Below are 26,194 nucleotides of genomic sequence, written 5' to 3' on the forward strand. Positions count from 1 at the left end.
TGTACATGAAAAAGAAGATTCTGAAGTTTTATGAAATCTGGGGGAAATGGTATTGCTGGTTAAAACAAAATATTTAAAAATTTGGTTATACAACACGAAACGTACCTTCAGTCACGTTGAGGACTACGTGTATCACATACGATTTTTCATTGAGTTTTTCGTCTATGGCGATTCTCAATCATCTCAAAGGCGATTTTTCTTTCTTCTTTTTTTTTCAAAAAACAACAGAAATTTTCTTTCTTTTTCCTCAAAGGTTCAAAGGAAAAACAGAAAAGTCCAGTTGTCCTTTGATATTTTAAAAAAAAAGGAAAATGACTTTGAGACATTTCACATCCCTTCAAGAGTCCTGTTTTCTAACTGAGCAAATAAACCAACCTAACATTCATCCCGAAAGTACTTTTCTTTCACAACACATTTTTTCAAACATACTGTTTCTGCCTAATTTTGTTGGATTTCAACTCCCATAATCCCCTCCCCACCCCACCCCAGATAGCACCAAATTATGAGGGGGGAAGCCCAACCCACCCGAAACAGCGGTGGTTTGCTCCCCGTTCGGCCTGGTTCTTAGAACCAATAGCAGCGTCGAGAGGCTCCACCCACCCGCCTGGGATGCTCCGCCCACCTGTCCGGGATGCTTCTGGGCATGTGTAGAAGTGTTGTGCGCATGCGCACGCAAACCGGTAGCAAACGAATTCAGAACCCACTACTTGATCCGAAGGCCATTCATACTGAGGAAATCGATCTTGTAAATCTAAATTAATCTTCTACGTAAACTGTAGCATCTTAGAATCCAAAGTGCATGTGTATGTTTATATATAGTATGTCACAGAAATGAGTACACCACCTCACATTTTGTAAATTTGTCAGTATCTCTTTTCATGTGACAACACTGAAGGAATGACAAATCGTACAATGTAATGTAGTGAGCATACAGCTTGTATATACACCTGGATGAGTGTCAACAAACTGAAGCTCAACCCAGACAAGACGGAGTGGCTGTGGGTCTTACCTCCCAAGGATAATTCCATCTGTCCATCCATTACCCTAGGGGGAGAATCATTGACCCCCTCAGAGAAGGTTAGCAACTTGGGCGTCCTCGACCCACACTCACATTAGAGAACCATCTTTCAGCTGTGGCGAGGGGGACGTTTGCCCAGGTTCGCCTTGTGCACCAGTTGCGACCCTACTTGGACTGGGACTCACTGCTCACAGTCACTCATGCACTCATCACCTCGAAACTCGACTACTGTAACGCTCTCTACATGGGGCTACTTTTGAAAAGTGTTCGGAAACCTCAGATCGTGCAGAATGCAGCTGCGAGAGCAATCATGGGCTTTCCCAAATATGCCCATGTTATACCAACACTCCGCAGTCTGCATTGGTTGCCGATCAGTTTCCAATCACAATTCAAAGTGTTGGTTATGACCTATAAAGCCCTTCATGGCACCGGACCAGATTATCTCAGGGACTGCCTTCTGCTGCATGAATCCCAGCGACCAGTTAGGTCCCACAGAGTTGGTCTCCTCCGGGTCCCGTCAAGTAAAGAATGTTGCTTGGCAGGACCCAGGGGAACAGCCTTCTCTGTGGCGGCCCCGGCCCTCTGGAACCAACTCCCCCCAAAGATTAGAATTGACCCCAGCCTCCTTGCCTTTTGTAAGCTGCTTAAAACCCACCTCTGCCATCAGGCATGGGGCAATTGAGACTCTTCTCCCTAGGCTTTAACAATTCTATGCATGGTATGTATGTATGTTTGGTTTTTTATATTAATGGGTTTTTAATTGTTTCTAACATCAGACTACTATTGTACACTGCTTTATTGTTGCTGTTAGCCCCTCCGAGTCTCTGGAGAGGGGCGGCATACAAATCAAATCAAATCAAATCAAATCAAATAATAAATAAATAAATAAATAAATAAATAAATAAATAAATAAATAAATAAATAAATAAAAAAATAAGATATAGATAGATAGATAGATAGATAGATAGATAGATAGATAGATAGATAGATAAATAAATGTGTAAATGTGCTGTCCCCTCAAAATAACGCAACACACAGCCATTAACGTCAAACCTGCTATCACAAAATATAGACACTTTGGGTCTGTTTTGGACATTATCACTTAGGGGTGTACTCATTTTTGTTGCCAGCAATGTAGACATTAATGGCTCTGTGTTGCGTTATTTTGAGGGGACAGCACATTTACTCTGTTGTACAAGCTGTATACTTACTACTTTACATTGTAGTCAAGTGTCATTTCTTCAGTGTTGTCACATGAAAAGATGTACAGTGTTCCCTCGATTTTCGCGGGTTCAAACTTTGCGAAAAGTCTATACCACGGTTTTTCAAAAATATTAATTAAAAAATACTTCACGGTTTCCCCCCCTATACCACGGTTTTCCCCACACAAGGACGTCATATGTCATCGCCAAACTTTCGTCCGCCTTTAATAATTTTTTTTTTTAATAAACTTTGAAAAATAAAGATGGTGAGTAATAATCTAAATGGTTGCTAAGGGAATGGGAAATTGTAATTTAGGGGTTTAAAGGGTTAAGGGAAGGCTTGGGATACTGTTCACAGCCAAAAATAGTGTATTTACTTCCGCATCTCTACATCGTGGAAATTCGACTTTCGCGGGCGGTCTCGGAACGCATCCCCCGCGAAAATTGAGGGAACCTCGTTTTTTGCGGGGGATGCGTTTGAAGACCACCCGTGAAAAACAAATTTCCGTGAAGTAGAGGAAAGATATTTCTTTATGTATTTAACAAGTATTTGGACTTTTAAAACCCGCCCTTTGCATTAAACAGTCATTCTATAATGTTTCTCAGCTGGAACTACATGTGATATCCTACCAGTTTCTTTAATAGAGTACAGTATTATTATTATTATTATTATTATTATTATTATTATTATTTATTGGATTTGTATGCCGCCCCTCTCCGTAGACTCGTACTGTAGTACTGTAGAAGAATTTTATGCATTTTTAATGGATTTAAAATTTTCAATGGATTTAATGGATTTAAGCCCCCTTTGAAAGCCCGTGAAGTAGCGAATCCGCAAAAGATGAACCGTGAAGTAGCGGTGGATTACCGTACTTAAATATTTACAAAATGTGAGGGGGTGCACTCACTTCTGCGGCATACCGTATATACATATATATATATAAATATTATTTTTTTTAAAAAAAATTGTAGGGAGGTGGGGAGGAACCTAAAGGGTTTATTCTCCTTTATCCACCGTTTTAAAGACGGAATCTTCCCCTAGGGTTTTGCAAAGTTCGTTTAGTCTTTGCTGCATTTTTGGCATCCCTGCGAGCTGCGATTCGAGTCTCTGCTTTTCCTCGCTCAGAGTTAAGCGGAGGGCAGTGTCCAACTCCTCGAAGCACCAACCTCCTTCCCCATCAAACTGGAGCAAGTGCGTGTGATACTTCCTGCAATAATAATAATAATAATAATAATAATAACAACAACAACAACAATAATAATAATAACAATAATAATAACAACAACAACAATAATAATAATAATAATAATAATAATAATAATAATAATAATAATAATAATAATAAAAATAATCAGGTAAATGGTAGTTTTGGAACTTGTGCCGGAACTACCATTTACCAGTGGCAAAGAACTGGTGGGATCATAAGCCCGAAAAAGTGGTCGAAAATGAGCAAGCAAAACTACTGTGGGGCTTCCGACTTCAGACTGACCGAATTCTGAAGCATAACACACCAGACATTGTGATCATGGAGAAAAAGAAAGTATGGATCATCGACATCGCAATCCCAGGAGACAGCAGAATTGAGGAGAAGCAGCTAGAGAAATTGGTGAAATACGAAGATCTAAAAATCGAGCTGCAACGACTCTGGCATAAGCCCGTGAAAGTGGCCCCAGTGGTACTTGGCACGCTGGGTGCAGTGCCAAAGGATCTCAGTGGACATTTGAAAACCATCGGAATTGACAAAATCTCCATCTGTCAATTGCAAAAGGCCGCTTTACTGGGATCGGCAAACATAATTCGCCGCTACATCACGCAGTCCTAGGTGCTTGGGAAGCGCCCGACTGGTGATGAAATACGAAATCCAGCATAGTGATCTCGTTTGCTGCGTTGTATTGACATAATAATAATAATAATAATAATAATTATTATTATTATTATTATTATTTATTAAACTTGCATGCCGCCCCTCTCCGAAACCTCGAAGCAGCTCACAACAAAATATAAAGCACAAATCTAATATTAAAAGCAATTATAAAACACCCATTATAAAAAACAGTCATACCATCCAATTAAACCATACATAAATTAAAACAGCTAAGGGTCAGTTATGTCCCCCAAGAATGAGGAGAGAGAGGGATATTCACATAGAGGGCCACGCCCCCCCTATCCCGGCCATGCCCCCCCCAGGTCTTCACACGAACACCCCGAAGTCAAACACAACCCTGATGTGGCCCTCAATGAAATTGAGTTTGACACACCTGCCCCAGTGATGGGCTCCTACGGGGATGATCAGGTACGCAGAACCAATAGAAAAATTTACTCTCTCTCTCTTACTCTCCGCCAGGATGGGTGTAATGGGGACGGCATTCCGGTAGTGGAAATGGAGCTACGCGCGTAGCCCCAGGTCACCAAGTGAGATTTTGCTTCTGCAAAACAGCTAAGCAAAATTTTGTGAGGATGCGCGGGTGCACGAGCTTTCGGCAGTTTTCTGTGCATACGCAAAAGCAAAAAAATGCCGAAATCTCACGTGACCACAGTTCTTCTCATGAGATTTGTCTCCAGCGCATGCACAGAAGCCAAATCTTGTTCTGACATGCACGCATGTGCATTGGACGCGCCCGCCAGTCACCCAGAACTGAACATGCAATTGTCCCAGTAGTGGAGGTAAGCAGGAACCCCCGCCTGCTCTCCACCTCTACTACTACTTTCTTACACCTTCTCTCCCCTTTCCTACTGCCATCTCCCGCTCCTTCCTTCCTCCTTCTCTACCTCCTCTTCTTACCCCCCCCCCTTTCTCTCTACTTCCCTTCTAAAACTGATGACAAATTGAAATTGATAACAGGAGCAGGGATGGGCAGCAGGCAGGACGGGGTGGAACACAGTTCCACCAGCGGAAATGGAGATGCGTGCGCAGCTCCAGCTGATTGGCGGCTGTCACTTCCTGGATTTTATTTATTTATTTATTTATTATTTAGATTTGTATGCCGCCCCTCTCCGCGAACTCGGGGCGGCTCACAACAAAAATATAAACAATCGTACAAATCCAAATAGATTCAATAAATTTAAGTATTTAAAATAGTTTTAAAAAGAACCCCACTATATTAACAAGCACACACACAAACATACCATACATAAATTGTACGTGGCCGGGGGAGGTGTTTCAGTTCCGGGGGAGGTGCTGGTCTCGTCTCGGTTCTCAGTCTCGGGAAACGCGAAGCAAATGGTCAACCCCAGCGAACGACACTGGTAAGTTTGTAAGTCGAGGACTTAACAGTGCTGTGAGCCGCCCCGAGTCTACGGAGAGGGGCGGCATACAAATTTAATAAATAATAATAATAATAGTTCACTTGAACGATGATGATCGTTCAAGCCACTCCCACCTGATCACATGGCCGGCAAGCCACTCCCACCCAGTCACATGGCCATTAAGCCACACCCACAAAATAAAGCCACACCCACAGTGTGGCGGTAAAAATTTTGGCTGCCCATTACTGGACAAGAGTATAGTAAGAAGAGGGTGTATTCCCCTTGAAACGCAGACTCACCAGAGAGATAGCCTGTGAGTGATTGAAAGCAGGGAGATCCCGACACTTTTAGCAGCCTGGAATATTTTTCCTTCCACGTCGATGCTGACGGCACTCGTACACTCATCGAGAAGGGCGTATTTCGGCCTTGCGAGGAAGAGAAACAGGATTATCCTTTATTTTTGCCGTTCCCCTGAATACTGTATAGGCAAGTCCCCGACTTACAACCCGGCAGGGGTTCCGACTTACCGCCGCGACCAGTGCGGTGTGCACGCAACTCTGAGTGACCAGCCGGTGGGCCCGAGAAGCAAAATCTTACGAGAGGAGGCGTGCGAGAGATTTCGGCAATTTTTTGCTTCCGCAGATGCTCAAGGGTCCTTCCTTCCTACCTACCTACATCTCTCTCTCTCTCTCTACCTACCTACCTATCTTATCTATCTATCTACCTACCTACCTACCTTATCTATCTATCTACCTACCTACCTACCTACCTACCTACCTACCTACCTATCTATCTATCTATCTACCTACCTACCTACCTACCTACCTACCTATCTATCTATCTATCTATCTATCTATCTATCTACCTACCTACCTACCTACCTACCTACCTACCTACCTATATATCTACCTATCTACCTACCTACCTACCTACTGTTCTGCCGGGCTCTTTGGTAGGAGCCTCCCGAAAATTCAAGGTTACAAATTTCAGACACACACATGTTTGAAAATTCAAAACAATGTTCTTTATCCCAAAACTCAAAATAAACTAAGCACTCTTTTTGTATTGCAAAGAGCACTCGTCCCAAAACAACCGGGTAGGCTGTACAATTAACCTTAAGCAGTCATTAAGTACTTAGCTAGCAGCTGTGAAGAAACTTCACACCCCTTCTTCTTCCAACGAAGTGAGACGCACACACACACGCTGCTCTGCTTTGTTTTCAAAGACGTGAAAAATCAACAAACAAAGTTTTCGGAGAGGGGCGGCATATAAATCCAATAAAACTTAAACTTAAAATTTAAAGTCCAGAAAGCAGCAACACAGGATTCCTGACGAACTGCGATCAGATACTCTTCCACAACGGCCAAACCCACACACTGCTATTTATAGCAGCAGCCCTAATTACTGGAGCCCCACCCAACCACAGGTGGCCTCATTTTCTCTTGTAATAATCCTTTAGTTGTTCTCTCCTATGCATCATTCTACACATGCGTCGATGTGTCATTAATTCTTGTTCAGAATCCAAGGATGATACAGATGATTGATCTCCTCCTGGGCTGTCTGCCAGACTCCCCTCTTCCCTGTCACTCATGCTTCCTTGGTCAGAGGCTTTATTGGCAGATTCCATTGGGAGCAAAACAGGCCTGCGGCATGTGGATGTCTCCCCCACATCCACCTGCACATTCCTTGGGGCAGGAGCTGGGCCAGAGCTAACCACAACACCTACCTACCTACCTACCTACCTACCTACCTACATCTATCTATCTATCTATCTATCTATCTATCTATCTATCTATCTATCTATCTATCTATCATCCATCATCCAATTGAGACTCTGGGCATGTAGCTCACACTTACCACCACCCCACGTGTCCTGTGGTAAATGCAAAGTCAACAGGGAAGTCGGATTTACTTAACAACCAGGTGACCAACTTATTGATCGACTTAAGTGATTCGCTTCACAACCGTTGTGAGAAAACTCATTAAAAATGGAGCCAAAGTCACGGCATGACCGTCTCCTTTAACAACAGAAACTGGGGACTCAATGATGGTCGTAAGTCGAAGGCTGCTTGTGTTTTTCTCACATCCCTCCTGACGCCAGAGCCTTGGGAAGCTGCAGATTGCAATTGCGTAAGCCCAGAACTGGTCTACGGTTTCCAGAGGTCACCGAATTGCCATCCCTGCATTTTATTTCTTCGCCGGAGTCTTTCTGAATGAAATTCCACACCGAGAGGCGATTCAATAGATCTCATTTGTTGTGCTCTGTTAGATCCTGTTGTTGTCGAAATGCTTACGTTGGATCTACAGAAACAAGTCGCTTAGATCGGCGTCTTTAAAACCTTGGCACTTTAAAGATGGGCGGACTTCAACGCCCAGAATTCCCCCAGCCAGTTGACTTGCGGGGATTCGGGGAGTTGGAGTCCGCTCGACTTCAATTTGCCAAGGTTGGGAAATGCTGCTTTTATAGCGCCGTGGCGGGGCAGTGGTGGGAATGTGGTACTGCAGGCTAATTCTGCCCACAGCCAGGAATTCCAACTTGACCAGCTCAAGGTCGACTCAACCTACCTACTTTTTCGAGATCGGTAAAATTATGATTCCGACTGTAAACTGCATAGAAAGGGCTGTAGAGCACTGTTAAGCAGTATATAAGTCTAATTTATATTTATATTTTCCAAACTTGCAAAGAACTGATAAAGAAATAAAGGGAGAGTGGTATAGATCTATTTCAAGCTTTTTAGCTTTCATCAGCCAAGCCACACCCTTCTAGGATTCGAACCTGGGCTGCTTATGCCTTGCCAGGCAGTGATTTTTCCTCTAAGCCACAGGCTCTACTCCCTTTTATCAGCCTATATTTATATTTATAATATTTTTATTTTTATTTAATTTATATTTATATTTATATTTAATTTATATTTATATTTATATTTTGGTTGGATTTCTATCTCGCCCTTCTCTGCAGACTCAGGGTGGAGTCTAATTGCTAATTATCTCCCTTTTTTACTCCCTTCCTTCCTTCCTTCCTCCCTCCCTTCCTTCCTTCCCCTCCCTCCCTCCTTTCCCCCTTCCCTTCCCTCTCATTCCCTTTCTCATTCTCCTTCCTGGTGGCACCTAGTGGGGAGAATGCAATAATTCAGTCTGACTGTGCCCACTGCCAGGAGTTCGATCATAACCAGCTCAAGGTCAACTCAGCCTTCCATCCTTCCGAGGTGGGTAAAATGAGGACCCAGATTGTTGGGGGAAATAGGATGACTCTGTAACCCGCTTAGAGAGGGCTGGAAAGCATTTTAAAGCAGTACAGGAGTCTAAATGCTATTGCTACTTAGACGATCGGTGCATTAAACTAACTCGTGGCTATTTTATCCGCACTGAAACAGAAGGATTAGACTTACTGGTGATAAAACATCCGAGCCATCCCCATTCTCTGCTTCTCTCCTCCAGACAGGACGTCTTTCCAATCGATCACAGCGTTCCACCCTTCAGGGAGCCACATAAAAAGAAACAAAGCCTTGGTGTTTATTTTGGAAAAGCTTTTCAAAAAGCGTCGTCCCTTTGTACGACGACGTTTATTAACTCGAAGGAAAATTTCCATGAAAACTGTAAAAAGTAGCTCAGGCTATGAAGACGTCTTTACTGCGAGAGTAAAATACGGATAGTCCTTGACTTACAACTATATTATTATTGTTATTGTTATCTATTATTATTATTATTATTATTATTATTGTTATTGTTATCTATTATTATTATTATTATTATTATTAGACTTGTATGCCGCCCCTCTCCGAAGACTCGGAAAGATATACTGTAATCTATCTAATTATTGTCTGTCTGTCTGCCTGTCTGTCAGTCTGTTTGTCTGATCTATCTAGAATATAATGGAACTGGAAAAGGTGCAAAAAAAGGGCAACAAGAATAATCAAGGAAATGGAGCCTCTCCCTTATGAAACCAGGTTGCAAAGCCTTGGTCTCTTCAGCCTTGAAAGACGGTGTTTAAGGGGTGACTTGATCGAAGTGTATAAAATCATGCAGGGGATAGAAAAGGTGGATAGAGAAAAATTATTTTCTTTATCACTATACTAGGAATACTAGGAAGAGGGGGCCCTCCCTAAAGCTCATAGGTAAGAAAGTGAGGACAAATCAAGGGAAATATTTATTCACCCAGAGGGTCGTTGGTTGATGGAATTCCCTTCCAGGTCGTGACAGCTGTCAGCCTTGATAGCTTCAAGGCAGGGTTAGACAGATTCATGGAGGCCAAGTGTATCGGTGGTTATTAAAATGGATGTCCAAGTGCCGATAGGGTTCCCTTGGGTCCCATTTGTTGGGGGTCAAGGGAAAGGGAGGGTCTTGCCTTCTCTTTCTGCTTAAGATCCCCCTGGACAATTGCACCAATAACAGTGGTAATGTGAATCCCCCCTTGCCTTCCGGGACATCTTTCAGCTGTGGCGAGGGGGGCATTTGCCAAGGTTCGCCTGGTGCACCAGTTGCGGCCCTATTTGGACCGGGACTCACTGCTCACAGTCACTCACACCCTCATCACCTCGATGTTCGACTACTGTAATGCTCTCTACATGGGGCTACCTTTGAAAAGTGTTCGGAAACTTCAGATTGTGCAGAATGCAGCTGCGAGAGCAATCAAATGGCTTCCCAAAGTATGCCCATGTTACACCAACACTCCGCAGTCTGCATTGGTTGCCGATCAGTTTCCGGTCACAATTCAAAGTGTTGGTTATGACCTTTAAAGCCCTTCATGGCACCGGACCAGAATATCTCCAGGACTGCCTTCTGCCGCACGAATCCCAGCGACCGGTTAGGTCCCACAGAGTGGGCTTTCTCCGGGTCCTGTCGACTAAGCAATGTCGTTTGGCGGGACCCAGGAGAAGAGCCTTCTCTGTGGCGGCCCCGACCCTCTGGAACCAGTTCCCCCCGGATATCAGAGTTGCCCCCCCCCTTGCCTTTCGCAAGCTCCTTAAAACCCACCTCTGTCGTCAGGCATGGGGGAATTGAAATTTCCCTTCCCCCTAGGTTTATAGAATTTATACATGGTATGCTTGTATGTATGATTGGTTCTTTAAATTGGGGTTTTTAAGATTATTTTTAATATTAGATTTGTTTACATTGTCTTTTTATATTGTTGTTAGCCGCCCCGAGTCTCCGGAGAGGGGCGGCATACAAATCTAATAAATAAAATAAATAAATAAATTGGTTGCCATTTGCAATTCCAACCTCCGAACGACATGCCGCATTTTCCCAGAAAAACAAATTATAACGCATACCCCCCTCTCTCTGAATGATATGATTCAGATGAACAATCTGCAGGATAAATTCCAGATCTTGGTCTTGGTAGCCTTTTTCGTGCATGTCGTCCTCGGAATCGGGATAGATGACTTGGTCCCGTAGCGTCCCCAGCGACATGTAAGGCCTGGAAAGGAATTTTTAAAAACAGAACTGGATTTGCCCTCTTGAGCGAAGTCCCATCTCAACCCTGCTATTTCGGGCTGCCATGCTCTCAGCAGCACATAATGCTTTAAATGCCAGGTTTCTAAATGCTGTAATTATTTGAGGACGTTTGTTTCCTAAACGTACTGGAAAAAAACAATGCTTTGTTTACAGAAGAAATAATTAGAGTTTATTAGCGGGGAGAACTCTGGCTGAAAGAATAAAGGAGGATTTATCTCAAGCCTTTGAATGAAAATTCACACAAAACAGAAAATTCACAGAAAACTATTCACAATCATGTTTATACTTTGTCAGTAATCATATGAATAAAACTAGTTATATAAATAAAATGATTTATATACTTATATAAATATTTATATAATTTTGTACATAAATATTTATATAAGTTTTATATACTGGCAAATATTTACAATATATAAATATTTATAAATGTTTTTATAATTTATATTTAAAAATGTATAAATATATTTATAAATATTGTATAAATATGTAAATATGTAAATATGTAAATATGTAAATATGTAAATATTTATCTATCTATCTATCTATCTATCTATCTATCTATCTATCTATCTATCTATCTATCTATCTATCTATCTATTTATTGGATTTGTATGCCGCCCCTCTCCGGAGACTCGGGGCAGCTAACAGCAACAATAAAGCAGTGTACAATAGTAGTCTGATGTTAGAAACAATTAAAAACCCATTAATATAAAAAAACCAAACATACATACATACATACCATGCATAGAATTGTAAAGGCCTACGGGGAAGAGGGTCTCAATTCCCCCATGCCTGACGGCAGAGGTGAGTTTTAAGCAGCTTACGAAAGGCAAGGAGGGTGGGGGCAATTCTAATCTTTGGGGGGAGTTGGTTCCAGAGGGCCGGGGCCGCCACAGAGAAGGCTCTTCCCCTGGGTCCCGCCAAGCAACATTGTTTAGTTGACGGGACCCGGAGAAGATCCACTCTGTGGGACCTAACTGGTCGCTGGGATTCGTGCAGCAGAAGGCGGTCCCTGAGATAATCTGGTCCATGTCCATAATATCCATGTCGATATAAATAAAACTATCTATATAATTATGTAGATATTTATATAATTTATATATAAATATTTATAAATATTTTCGTAGCCAAAAAAATTACAGAATTCTCGCCCGCGGATGTCCTCTCGCGAGATTTTGCTTCCTGTGCACGGACCTTTGGGGGGGGTGTCCAATGACCATTTCACAGGGGTCGCTTAAGACCCTGGGAAAAGACAAATTTCCCATGGTGTTAGGAACTAAAGCTTCTATTCTGGCACCTTGTGTTGCGGTTAGCTCTGGCCCTGCTCCTGCCCCAAGGACTGTGGATGTGGGGGAGACATCCACATGCTGCAGGCCTGTTTTGCCCCCGGTGGAATCTGATGATGAAGGCTCCTCTGACCAAGAAGACATGACTGACAGGGAGGAGGAGAGTGTGGCAGACAGGTCAGAAGGAGATCAATTATGTAGCTCCTCCTTGGATTCAGAACAAGAGTTAATGAGCAATTATGGGCTTCCCTAAGTATGCCCATATTACTCCAACACTCCGCAGTCTGCATTGGTTGCCGATCAGTTTCCGGTCACAATTCAAAGTGTTGGTTATGACCTATAAAGCCCTTCATGGCACCGGACCAGAATATCTCCGAGACCGCCTCCTGCCGCACGAATCCCAGCGACCAGTTAGGTCCCACAGAGTCGGCCTTCTCCGGGTCCCGTCGACTAAACAATGTCATCTGGCGGGACCCAGGGGAAGAGCCTTCTCTGTGGGGGCCCCGACCCTCTGGAACCAGCTCCCCCCTGAGATTAGGATTGCCCCCACCCTTCCTGCCTTTCAGAAACTCCTTAAGACCCACCTCTGCCGTCAGGCATGGGGGAACTAAAACACCTCCCCCTTGCCCATGTTGTTTTGTTGATTGATTGACTGTGTGCCTGTTTTTTTTTTATATATATATATATTGGGATTGTTTTATGAAATTACTAATTTTAAATTGTAATTAGATTGGTGGGCATTGGATTTTTATTATGTACTGTTTTTTATTATTGTTGTGAGCCGCCCCGAGTTTGCGGAGAGGGGCGGCATATAAATCCAATAAATCTAATCTAATCTAATCTAATCTACGCATGCGGAGAGCGATGCATCGGCAGCAACAACTGAGAGATTATTATCAAAGAAAATGAGGCCACCTGTGGTTGGGTGGGGCTGTGGTCATTAGTGAGGCTGCTATAAAGAGCAGCCTGTGGGTTTGGCCATTGTGGAGGATTATCTGATCGTTGTGTTTCGTGCCTGCTTTACTGACTTTGACCTTTTGTGTGCTGATTTTTCCCCGCTTTGAAACTAAACCAGAGCAAAGTGTGTTTCACTTTGTGAAAGAAGAAGGACTGTGAATTGCCTCACAGCTGCAAGCTAAGTATCTCAGAACTGATAAGGGACGTGTACAAATTACCAGTTTGGTTGGAGACGAGTGCTCTTGGCTATACCAAAAGAGGGCTTCGTTTAAGTGAATTGTCATTATAAAGAACATTGTTTTGAATTTTCAAACGTGTGTGTGTCTGAAATTTGTACCTGTGAATTTTTGGTAGGATCAGCTGTTTACAGTGGGGGTGTCCCTCTGACCTTCCTGCCAATCAACTTAAAGCTCTGTTGGGAGAATTGGTGCTAGACTTATGGCTGGGGGTCACCACAACATGAGGAACTCTATTAAGGGGTCGGGGCATTAGAAAGGTTGAGAACCACTGTCTTAGATTTATATTTTTAAAAAGCCCTTCACTTGGTCCGTATTTTTTTAAATTATATTACACTCACACACACAAAGTCACTACTAATGGTTCTTTATTTTTAACTAATATGCTATTTGCTCCATTGGAATTAGTTCAACAATATTCCAGGCCAAGCTATATTTTCCACCATTCTTTTAAGGTATAAATAATTGAAATGGGATTCAAATAACTGTCAGTGAGCCTCGCTGCCCAGCGCCCAGCAGGGTCTCTTAAATATTTCAAAGAGCTCCGTTACTACAACTAAGTTTAATTAGCTTACACCCATTAGCACAGCTTACTCGGTGCGGAGCTTAGTGGGTTGGTTTCTTTTTGCATAAGCAGGTTATAATTAGAAGTCATCCAGCTGACACAGGTAGCCCAAAAAAATAAAAAAGATTGACAATTGTTCCGCTGCAGAAAAGTGCAGAAATATTCATTCTGGAAAGGCTCAGTGGTCACTTCCAGGTGGTGTGGATGAGCTGGTGGAGAAGGCTAGCCGCCCCCCCCTCCCCCAATATCACCTGGAACTGGCCAGAATCTCTTTCCAAACCTATTATTCTGCTATTCTTTCAATGGATGGATGTGTGATGGATGGGTGGTGGGTGGATTGAAAGATGGATGGATGAATAGATGGATAAATAAGTGGCTGGTGGGTGGGTGGATGATGGATAGATAGAAAACTAGATGGATGGATAGAAAGATGAATGGATGAGTGGCTGGTGGGTGGGTGATGGGTGGATGGATAGATGAGTGGGTGGGTGGATAGTGGCTGAATGGATGGATGGACAGAGATATAGATGGATGGATGAGCGAGTGGTATTCTATTCTATTCTATTCTATTCTATTCCTATTCTATTCGCCTGCAGACCCCTTATTATGAACTCATTTTGTGAGAAACAAAAATTCCAAACCTTTGTGGAATGTAGAACATGTGCTGAGGAGGTGGCTTGTAGAGGACCCCTTCATAGACAGGCCACAAACCACTCAAGATCCTGAACAGCGAGCTCTTCCCACAACCATTGGGACCGGCAATTAGGAGATGCATGCCTTCCTCCACCTGTGAAGTGGAGGGAGAGACACCATCGCTTTGGAGAGGGCAGATATCTTCACCTGGTTTCACCTGGCAACAGAACTAACACTTACACGCTTCTTCAAAGTGCATTACAGCCCTCCCCCCCTTTTTTTAAGTGGTTTACAGAGTATTTTGTCCCCCAACAATCTGGGTCCTCATTTTATCGACTTCCAGAAACAGGGAAGCTGAGTCAACCTTGAGCAGGTCAGGATTGAACTCCCAGCTGTTGGCAGAGTTAGCCTGCAGTTCTGCACTTTAACCACTGCACCACCAGGAAGGAGAATGAAGGAAGGAAGGAAGGAAGGAAGGAAGGAAGGAAGGAAGGAAGGAAGGAAGGAAGGAAGGAAGGAAGGAAGGAATAGCAACAGCACTTAGATTTATTTACCACTCCACAGTGCAATAAGAAAGGGAAGGAAGGGAGGGAAGGAAGGGAGGGGAAGGAAGGAAGGAAGGAAGGGAGGGAGGGAGGGAGGGAAAGGAAGGAAGGAAGGAAGGGAGGGAGGGAGGGAGGGAAAGGAAGGAAGGAATAGCAATAGCACTTAGATTTATTAACCACTGCACAGTGCAATAAGAAAGGGAGGGGAGGGAGGGAGGGGAGGGAGGGAGGGGAAGTACGGTAAGTGCTCTGCTTGTTTTTGTGCTAACTGGGATGACAACAATCAGAAGATTCTCGCAAAGGATCTTACTTTGAAGTTTAGCTTGGAAACCACCACGTCTCCACTGGGGGTAATTATAGGGACATTTTCACAGATAATCCCATGATCAATATCTATTACTTTTCCTATAAGTGAAAGAAAAAAGAAAGAAAGAAAGAAAGAGAAAAAGCACAAGGTGTGTTAATAGAGCAAGCAGACAATTAATGCAAGCACAGACAGAAAGTTAATCGGGTTTGTGAAAGGCGGTTTGGCAGACGGACCTCTGTTACCAGGTGAGTTTAAAGACATGAAAATGCTAGTTAGTTAGTTAGCTACTTAGTTAGTTATTTAGTTAGTTAGTTAGTTAGTTAGTTAGTTAGTTAGCTATTTAGGTATTTGATTACTTAGTTATTTAGTTAGTTATTTAGTTACTTAATTATTTAGTTAGTTATTTAGTTACTTAGTTACTTAGTTATTTAGTTACTTAGTTAGTTATTTAGTTACTTAGTTATTTGGTTACTTAGTTAGTTATTTAGTTATTTACTTACTTATTTATTTTATTATTTAGATTTGTATGCCGCCCCTCTCCGCAGACTCGGTTTAGTTAGTTACTTAGTTAGTTAGTTAGTTACTTAGTTACTTAGTTACTTAGTTACTTAGTTAGTTATTTTGTTCAATACACAATAATATACAATGAAGGTTATAAAGGATACACTAGAAGTAAAATATATCAGAGAAAGAATAGAAAAGAAAATATAGGAATAAAATATATCAATGAGAGAACAGAAGAAAAGATAATAGAAGAGAAGATATAGGAGATATAGGAGAGACAATAGGACAGGGGACGGAAGGCACTCTAGTGCGCTTATTCACGCCCCTTACTGACCTCTTAGGAATCTGGTGAGGTCAACCGTGGACAGTCTAAGGGAGTGTTTCCCAACCTTGGCAACTTGAAGATATTTGGACATCAACTCCCAGAATTCCCCAGCCAGCGAATACGTAGCTTCTGCTCTGGCAATCTCACACTGCTTACAAAAGCTTACAAAACTTTTGCCAGACCCATCCTCGAATACAGCTCATCTGTTTGGAACCCATATCGCATCTCAGATATTAACACCCTTGAAAATGTCCAAAGATACTTCACCAGAAGAGCCCTTCACTCCTCCACTCGAAACAGAATACCCTACGAGACTAGACTTTCAATCCTGGGCCTAGAAAGCCTAGAACTAAGACGCCTTAAACAAGATCTAAGTATTGCCCACAAGATCATATGCTGCAACGTCCTGCCTGTCGGCGACTACTTCAGCTTCAACCACAACAACACAAGAGCACACAACAGATTTAAACTTAATATTAACTGCTCCAAACTTGACTGTAAAAAATATGACTTCAGCAACCGAGTTGTCGAAGCGTGGAACTCATTACCGGACTCCATAGTGTCATCCCCAAACCCCCAACACTTTACCCTTAGATTATCTACGGTTGACCTCTCCAGATTCCTAAGAGGTCAGTAAGGGGCGAGTACAAGTGCACTAGAGTGCCTTCCGTCCCCTCTCCTATTGCTCTCCTATATCTCCTATTCCTTTCTTCTATTCCTATATCTCTTCTTCTATTCTTTCATTGATATGTTCTATTACTATACCTTCTTTTCTATTATTTCTTAGATACATTTTACTATGAGTATCTCCTCTATAACATTCATCATGTATTTTACTATGTGTATATATATATACAGTATATATATACCCACTTAAACTCTCATTATGTATTGGACTAACTAACTAACTAACTAACTAACTAAATAAAAATAAATAAATAAATTAATTAATTAATTAATTAATTTTTTAAAAAAGTTGCCAAGGTTGGGAGACACGGGTCTAAGTTGAACTGAACCCAAATGTGAAATATTAAAAAGAAATAAAGAAAGCAGAAATGTATCGATTACCTTTGATTTCTAAAGGGCCATTAATACATTGTCTGGCTTTATTCCTCTTCTTGTCGCCGCTTTCCCGTTCTGGAGTAAGGTCTGACATTTTGTAAATGCCTCTCTTCACTTCATCAAAAACCGAAAACATGTTGTAAACACGGGCAGTGTAGCCGGCTAGTTCTGCGATCTGCAAAAGGACAAACGAGTCGCAATTTGCAGCCGTAATGATAAGCGGCACGGGTGGAGCACCGAAACAAAGGCTTTCTTCGTTATTGCAAAGGCTTCTATCGAATCTGCATTCTCTAATCTGGTTTTAGATGCAGATCTAAATCACACTTGCCAATAAAGATTTCTATTCCATTCCATTCCATATTTTCTATTCTATTCCATTCCATTCCATATTTTCTTTTCTATTCTTTTCTATTCTATTCTATTCCTCTATATTCTATTCTATTCCTCTATATTCTATTCTATTCTATTCTATTCCATTCCATATTTTCTATTCTATTCCATTCCATTCCATATTTTCTTTTCTATTCTTTTCTATTCTATTCTATTCCTCTATATTCTATTCTATTCCTCTATATTATATTATATTCTATTCCATTCCATATTTTCTTTTCTATTCTATTTTATTCTATTCCTCTATATTCTATTCTATTCCATTCCATTCCATATTTTATTTTATTTTCTATTCTATTCCTCTATATTCTATTCTATTCCATTCCGTTCCATATTTTCTATTCTTTTCTATTCTATTCTATTCCTCTATATCCTATTCTATTCTATTCTATTCCATTCCATTCCATATTTTATTTTATTTTCTATTCTATTCCTCTATATTCTATTCTATTCCATTCCATTCCATATTTTCTATTCTTTTCTATTCTATTCTATTCCTCTATATTCTATTCTATTCTATTCTATTCCATTCCATTCCATATTTTATTTTATTTTCTATTCTATTCCTCTATATTCTATTCTATTCCATTCCGTTCCATATTTTCTATTCTTTTCTATTCTATTCTATTCCTCTATATTCTATTCTATTCCATTCCATTCCATATTTTCTATTCTATTCCATTCCATATTGTCTTTTCTTTTCTATTCTATTCTATTCCTCTATATTCTATTCTATTCCATTCCATATTGTCTTGTCTTTTCTTTTCTTTTCTATTCTATTCCTCTATATTCTATTCTATTCTATTCTATTCCATTCCATATTTTCTTTTCTATTCTATTCTATTCTACTCCTCTATATTCTATTCTATTCCATTCCATATTTTCTTTTCTATTCTATTCCTCTATATTCTATTCTATTCCATATTTTCTATTCTATTCTATTCCTCTATATTCTATTCTATTCCATTCTATTCTATATTCTATTCTATTCCTTTATATTCTATTCCATTCCATTCCATTCTATATTTTCTTTTCTATTTTATTCCTCTATATTCTATTCTATTCCATTCCTCTATATTCTATTCTATTCCATTCCATTCCATATTTTCTTTTCTATTTTATTCCTCTATATTCTATTCTATTCCATTCCTCTATATTCTATTCTATTCCATTCCATTCCATATTTTCTTTTCTATTCTATTCCTCTATATTCTATTCTATTCCATGCTATTCTATATTCTATTCTATTCCATTCCATTCTGGTCTAGTCTAATCTATCCTATTCTATTCAATGGGAGGGGGAAAGAGAGAGCAGGGGAGAGAGAACGAATTGTAAAAATATAAATTTTCATGCTCCTACAAAAAAATTAGGAAAATATTGTTTGTTTAATCGAGTGGTCATTATGTCCTCCCAATATCGTCATTGGACGCACAGTTTGAGAAAGTTTTGCCGTGCTTGTTACTGCATTATTTTGCAAAATACTGCATGAAATGCCCCTGGAGAAGACGGAAATTGGCTATCGGAACAATTGGATTGGCCTGCCTCCACGTGGCCCCCGGCTTCAATTGAATTAAGAGCACCATAAGTGATTAGTGAACCTTGTTACCTAGCTTGAGTGCCCAGGCTTGGGTTTCTGCAGAAAATAGCACAATTCCCGAGGAAGGGAATCAGGCTCCAATAGATCATCTCAAATGAAGAATAAGCGTTTTCGTTTTGGCAAGCGGACCTTAGAAAGAGGAAGCGAGGTCAGCCTTTAAAAAGGAGCCTTTATAAAAATAAAATAAAATAAAATTCTTTTTCAATTCTTCTTACAATCTACAACTTTTCCATGCGTGCGCAGAAGCAAAATAATCGGCGAAATACAGCGGTACCTCTACTTACGAACTTAATTCGTTCCATGACCAGGTTCTTAAGTAGAACAGTTTGTAAGAAGAAGCAATTTTTCCCATAGGAATCAATGTAAAAGCAAATAATGCGTGCGATTGAGGAAACCAAATGGAGGGTGGAGGTCTTGTTTCCTCCGAGGAGATTCCTAGATAGGCCCCACGGAGGCTTCTCACTGCTTTTTCCGGCCCTGCTTCCTCCCAGGAGATTCCTAGAGAGGCCCCACGGAGGCTTCTCCCTGCCTTTTCTGGCCCTGTTTCCTCCCAGATTCCTAGAGTGGCCCCACGGAGGCTTCTCCTCGCCTTTTCCAGCCCTGTTTCCTCCCGGGAGGTTCCTAGAGAGGCCTCACGGAGGCTTCTCCCCACCTTTTCCAGCCCTGTTCCCCCCCAGGAGATTCCTAGAGAGGCCCCACGGAGGCTTCTCCCTGCCTTTTCTGGCCCTGTTTCCTCCCAGATTGCTAGAGTGGCCCCACGGAGGCTTCTCCCCACCTTTTCCAGCCCTGTTTCCACCCAGGAGATTCCTAGAGAGGCCCCACGGAGGCTTCTCCCTGCCTTTTCTGGCCCTGTTTCCTCCCAGATTGCTAGAGTGGCCACACGGAGGCTTCTCCCCGCCTTTTCCAGCCCTGTTTCCACCCAGGAGATTCCTAGAGAGGCCCCACGGAGGCTTCTCCCCGCCTTTTCTGGCCCTGTCTCCTCCCAGGAGATTCCTAGAGAGGCCCCACGGAGGCTTCTCCCTGCCTTTTCCGGTTACAGTTTCGGAGGCTCAGGTTTGTAAGTGGAAAATGGTTCTTGAGAAGAGGCAAAAAAAATCTTGAACACCCGGTTCTTATCCAGAAAAGTTCGTAAGTAGAAGCGTCCTTAGGTAGAGGTACCACTGTATATCTACCGAACAAAACTCCGCACTGGGACCGGGAAGAGCATCCACCCAGTAAATACTCAGCTCCATTCAGTTGCCCCAACTCCACTCCGCAAGGTATTATGGTGGTCGTGAAAAGAATATTGATGGCACGATTTAAATTTTGTTCGGTTTTCATTTTCATACTCACTTAAAACAATTGCCCGGGATATGAACTTTCTATTTAGGAGTGTCGTACGATGTTTAGAATATATTTTATTTATTAGTTGGACTTGTATGCCGCCCCTGTTCATCAAGACTTAAGTTAATGGAGTACCTCTTTGTAGGAAGACATGATCCGCTCAATGGCGTCAGCTCCGGAAACTAATAAATTCCGTGAGGTAGTGAAGGTTTCCGTCCGTTCGCTGACCATGGCTTGTTTCTGATCGTTGTCCAAATCTATCCAAGAGAGAAACAGTCAATTGCATCCAGCAACATTGTTCCGAGACACGTATTTTATTTTTTTATAAGGATTTTTATTAAATATAATTATTTTAAAAAAATTAAAATAAGGACAAACATATAAACAAGACAAAACAAGACATTTACAGATCTACATATCAACCGCTATGAGCTTTCTACAATAAATTGTCTTAATGTTAAATTTTCATTTATATGTCATTCATATAAACTCTATTTCCTTTACACCTTTTCCTCTATTTATCTATTATTAAATATATGTATCCAATAAAACTTACAAGTTTAAGTTTAAGTTTAATCAGATTTGTATGCCGCCCCTCTCCGCAGATCGATCTATCTATCTATCTATCTATCTATCTATCTATCTATCTATCTATCTATCTATCTATCTATCTATCTATCTATCTATCTAATCTATCTATCTATCTACCTACCTACCTGTCTATCAATCTAGCAATCTATCAATCTATCTATCATCTATCTATCCCTGTGAAATAGGGCCGCAACTGGTGCACCAGGTGAACCTGAGCCAACGGCCCCCTCGCCACAGCCGAAAGATGGTGGTCCAAAGTTAGCTGTGGATCGAGGAGGATGCCCAAGTTGCACACCCTCTCTGAAGGGGTCAGAATTCCCCCCTCCCCAGAGTAATGGACGGACAGATGGACGTGTCCTTGGGAGGCAGAACCCACAGCCACTCCGTTTTTGTCGGGCTTGAGTCTGTGTCTCTTCACACCCATCCAGACCCTAACATGGGGCTACCTTTGAAAAGTGTTCAGAAACTTCAGATCGTGCAGAATGCAGCTGCAAGAGCGATCATGGGCTATCCCAAAAATGCCCATGTAACACCAACACTCCACAGTCTGCATTGGTTGCCGATCAGTTTCCGGTCACAATTCAAAGTGTTGGTTATGACCTATAAAGCACCAGACCAGATTATCTCCGGGACCGCCTTCTGCCGCACAAATCCCAGCGGCCAGTTAGGTCCCATAGAGTTGGCCTTCTCCGGGTCCCGTCAACTAAACAATGTCGTTTGGCGGGGCCCAGGGGAAGAGCCTTCTCTGGGGCGGCCCCGGCCCTCTGGAACCAGCTCACCCCAGAGATTAGAATTGCCCCCACCCTCCTCACCTTTCGTAAGCTCCTTAAAACCCACCTCTGCTGTCAGGCATGGGGCAACTGAGATATTCTTTCCCCCTAGGCCTTTACAATTTATGCATGGTATGTGTGTGTATGTATGTTTAGTTTTACAATAAGGGTTTTTTAGTTGTTTTAGTATTGGATTTACATGCTGTTTTTTATTACTGTTGTTAGCCGCCCCGAGTCTACGGAGAGGGGCAGCATACAAATCCAATAGATAGATAGATAGATAGATAGATAGATAGATAGATAGATAGATAGATAGATAGATAGACAGACAGACAGACAGACAGACAGACAGACAGACAGACAGACAGACAGACAGACAGACAGACAGACAGACAGACAGACAGACAAACAAACAAATAACAGTCTTCAGACACCTCTGCCTTTTCTTCCCAAGCTCCTGTTTCCCCAAAATTCAAATTCAAGCGCTTTTACCGCCATCCGCAAATGCTGTAGCCGTAATAATGGGCACCGCCACCATAACCAAGCCGCTGCTACTCCAGACGTATTTCATCAGGAACTGCTCGAGCATGATATACCATAAGCGCTTGGACAAAATGACGTTCATCTGTTCTTCCAGAGCTTTGTAACTCTTCTGGAGTTGGTTCATTTCCACCTGCACATTTAAACAAAAAGTAAAAACCCAAATGCTACAAGAATGTCATCTACAACAGGGGTCCTTCACCTTTCGGACCTCAGGGACCGCTACATTCATAATTTTAAATGCCGTGGACCAGTAATATGAGCCGCTCCGAGTCCTCGAAGAGGGGCAGCATACAAATCTAACAAATAAATTATTATTATTATTATTAATAATAATAATAATAATAATAACAATAATAATAATAGGTCTTAAGCATAAAACGTATCAGGAAAGACTTCATGAACTCCATCTGTATAGTCTGGAGGACAGAAGGAAAAGGGGGAACATGATCGAAACATTTAAATATGTCAAAGGGTTAAATAAGGTTCAGGAGGGAAGTGTTTTTAATAGGAAAGTGAACACAAGAACAAGGGGACACAATCTGAAGTTAGTTGGGGGAAAGATCAAAAGCAACATGAGAAAATATTATTTTACTGAAAGAGTAGTAGATCCTTGGAACAAACTTCCAGCAGACATGGTAGATAAATCCACAGTAACTGAATTTAAACATGCCTGGGATAAACATATATCCATCCTAAGATAAAATACAGAAAATAGTATAAAGGCAGACTAGATGGACCATATGGTCTTTTTCTGCCACCAGTCTTCTATGTTTCTATGTTTCTATAATAAGTTAGTGACGGGATGGGGTCCTTCAGGCATTTAGCTTGGCCACCTGTTAGCGATGAGAAGTGCCAGGTTTGCTGTCCATTGCAGCTAGGAATCTCAAATTATTATTATTATTATTATTATTATTATTATTATTATTATTATTATTATTATTATTATTATTTAGATTTGTATGCCGCCCCTCTCTGTAGACTCGGGGCAGCGAGGAATATGGCCAGGAATGAATGAATAGAAATAATAATAATAATAATAATAATAATAATAATAATAATAATAACAACAACAACAACAATAATAATAATGGGAGGAGAAGGAGGAGGAGTAATAGTAGTAATAGAAACATAGAAACATAGAAGATTGATGGCAGAAAAAGACCTCATGATCCATCTAGTTTGCCCTTGTACTATTTCCTGTATTTTATCTTAGGATGGATATATGTTTATCCCAGGCATGTTTAAATTCAGTTACTGTGGATTTACCAACCATGTTTGCTGGAAGTTTGTTCCAAGCATCTACTACTCTTTCAGTCAAATAATATTTTCTCGCATTGCTTCTAATCTTTCCCCCAACTAACCTCAGATTGTGTCCCCTTGTTCTTGTGTTCACTTTCCTATTAAAAACACTTCCCTCCTGAACCTTATTTAACCTTTTAACAGTTAAATGTTTTGATCATGTCCCCCCTTTTCCTTCTGTCCTCCAGACTAAACAGATTGAGTTCATGACGTTTTTCCTGATAAGTTTTATGCTTAAGACCTTCCACCATTCTTGTAGCCCGTCTTTGGACCCGTTCAATTTTGTCAATATCTTTTTGTAGGTGAGGTCTTCAGAACTGGACACAGTATTATTCCAAATGTGGTCTCACCAGCGCTCTACACAGCGGGATCACAATCTCCCTCTTCCTGCTTCTTCTTCTTGTTGTTGTTGTTATTATTATTATTAATTAGATTTGTATGCCGCCCCTCTCCGTAGACTCGTTATACCTCTAGCTATGCAGCCAAGCATCCTACAGTACTTGCTTTCCCTACCGCTTGACCGCACTGTTCACCCATTTTGAGATTGTCAGAAATAATAATAATAGTAATAATCATAATAATAATAATAGTAGTAGTAGTAGTAGTAGTAATAGTAATAACAACAACAACAGAAGAAGAATTGGAAGGGACCTTGGAGGTCTTCTAGTCCAACCCTCTGCTTAGGCAGAAAATCCTACACCACTTCAGACAAATGGTTATCCAACTTCTTGTTTAAAACTTCCAGTGTGGGCGCATTCACAACTTCTGGAGGCAAGCTGTTCCACTGAGAGATTGTTCTAATTGTCAGGAAATTTCTCCTTAGTTCTAAGTTGCTTCTCTCCTTGTTTAGTTTCCACCCATTGCTTCTTGTTCTACCCTTGGGTGCTTTGGAGAATAGGTTGACTCCTTCTTCTTTGTGGCAACCCCTGAGATATTGGAAGACTGCTATCATGTCTCCTCCTTCTTTTCATTAAACTAGGCCTACCCAGTTCCTGTAACCGTTCTTCATATGTTTTAGAAATCGAATGAATGAATGAAGGAGGGAAGGATGGATAGAAGGAAGGAAGGAAGGAAGGATGGAAGGAAGGATGGATGGAAGAATGGAAGGAAGGAAGAATGGAAGGAAGGATGGAAGGAAGAATGGAAGGAAGAATGGAAGGAAGAATGGAAGGAAGGATGGAAGAAAGGAAGGAAGGAAGGATGGATAGAAGGAAGGAAGGAAGGAAGGAAGGAAGGAATTACAACAGCAGCGTCAAAGCCACCTTCGATCCCACTCTTTCCTCTCCCGTCGACACTTTCTTTTCAGTCCCCCTTTACCTTGTGCCCCCTGTAGAAGGCAATCTCTTCCCCGTTGGCGATGATGCGGGAGTGGAGGTAGCGCAGGTAGCCCTTGCGGCGGGCCTCTTCGGCCACCAGCTTGCCGAATTTGGGGGAGCAGGCCCGGAGCACTTTGGCGGTGGTGTAGACCACCAAGCCGGCCAGGAGTGTGGGTCCCACGGGGCTGGCCCCGCGAGCCCGGGCCGTCCGGATGAGGGTGTAGGAAGTGAGGGCCACGTCCAGGATGGGCTTGGTGAGGTTGGAGTAGAGGCGGGCCACCGACTGGGAGAAGCGGGTGATGTCCTCGGTCAAGGACTGGTCCGGGTTGGCCAGGCGCCCGTCCAGGTTGGCCACCCTGTAGTAGGTCTGCCGTTCGAAGTAGGTGAGGTAGGCGCGCTCCACCAGGCGGGTGCGGCAAGCCAAGGCCAGCTTGCCCTCCAGGTAGCGGATGGCACTGTTGACGAAGGTGGCGGGCAGGGCCACCAGGAGCCACTTGAGCAGCTTCCAGGCGAAGCTGCGTGGCCGCTTCTCCACGATGCTCTTGACGATCTGACCGTCCAAGCCGGCCACATAGATGGACAGGAAGGTGCGGGAGACCAGGGCCAAGGAGTGGAGGCCCAGCCAGCCGCTCTCGGCGCTGACCAGCCGGGGGAAGAAGAGGGAGCGCAGGGCCAGCAGCTGACGGAGGAATTCCGCATTGGCGGCCGGCGGGGACTCGCAGGAGGCGCGGACTGGTCCATGCAACCACTTTTTGGCCGCAGCATCCTCCGCATCCTCCGCATCCTCCTCCCGGGGAGCAGCAGCCTCACCATCTTCCCAAGCCCGGCGTCGCTTCAGCCGCTTGCAAAGCAGCGGCCAGAGGAGTTTCAGCCCGTAAGCCGCGGCCACCAATGCCGCCGCTCGCTTGGCGGCCCGAGCCCGGCTCCAGCGACCCCCGTGGACGGCCGCGCTCATCGTCCCCGGTCCGGTGAGACGCCGCGAGGGGGGGAGGACGGGACTTTCCTAGCCCGCCCGGCTCG

General features: G+C 42.5%; 1 protein-coding gene across 1 annotated transcript; it reads right to left on the reverse strand.

Moving 5' to 3' along the window:
- Positions 1 to 3,197: 3,197 nt before the first annotated feature.
- Positions 3,198 to 26,131, reverse strand: ABCD2 (ATP binding cassette subfamily D member 2). The gene is made up of 10 exons (XM_070754677.1): positions 25,176 to 26,131; positions 22,509 to 22,689; positions 20,791 to 20,912; positions 17,351 to 17,519; positions 15,457 to 15,551; positions 14,610 to 14,755; positions 10,738 to 10,883; positions 8,857 to 8,941; positions 5,767 to 5,892; positions 3,198 to 3,428 (listed from the first exon to the last, which is right to left on the reverse strand). Exons 1-10 carry the CDS (start codon positions 26,127 to 26,129, stop codon positions 3,218 to 3,220), a joined length of 2,235 nt encoding a protein of 744 aa, XP_070610778.1. The 5' UTR covers positions 26,130 to 26,131; the 3' UTR covers positions 3,198 to 3,217.
- Between the last annotated feature and the right edge of the window lie 63 nt (positions 26,132 to 26,194).

The sequence above is a fragment of the Erythrolamprus reginae genome, chromosome 6, assembly GCF_031021105.1.
Source record: "Erythrolamprus reginae isolate rEryReg1 chromosome 6, rEryReg1.hap1, whole genome shotgun sequence".
Classification (NCBI taxonomy): domain Eukaryota; kingdom Metazoa; phylum Chordata; class Lepidosauria; order Squamata; family Dipsadidae; genus Erythrolamprus; species Erythrolamprus reginae.

Coding starts and splice junctions, on each gene's coding strand:
- ABCD2 (XM_070754677.1), bottom strand. CDS start 26,129: ATGAGCGCGGCCGTCCACGGGGGTCGCTGGAGCCGGGCTCGGGCCGCC. Junction 20,913..22,508: donor TACAGCATTTGCGGATGGCG/GTAAAAGCGCTT, acceptor TCTCTTGGATAG/ATTTGGACAACGATCAGAAA. Junction 17,520..20,790: donor TCATGTCTTCCTACAAAGAG/GTACTCCATTAA, acceptor GTCCTTTTGCAG/ATCGCAGAACTAGCCGGCTA.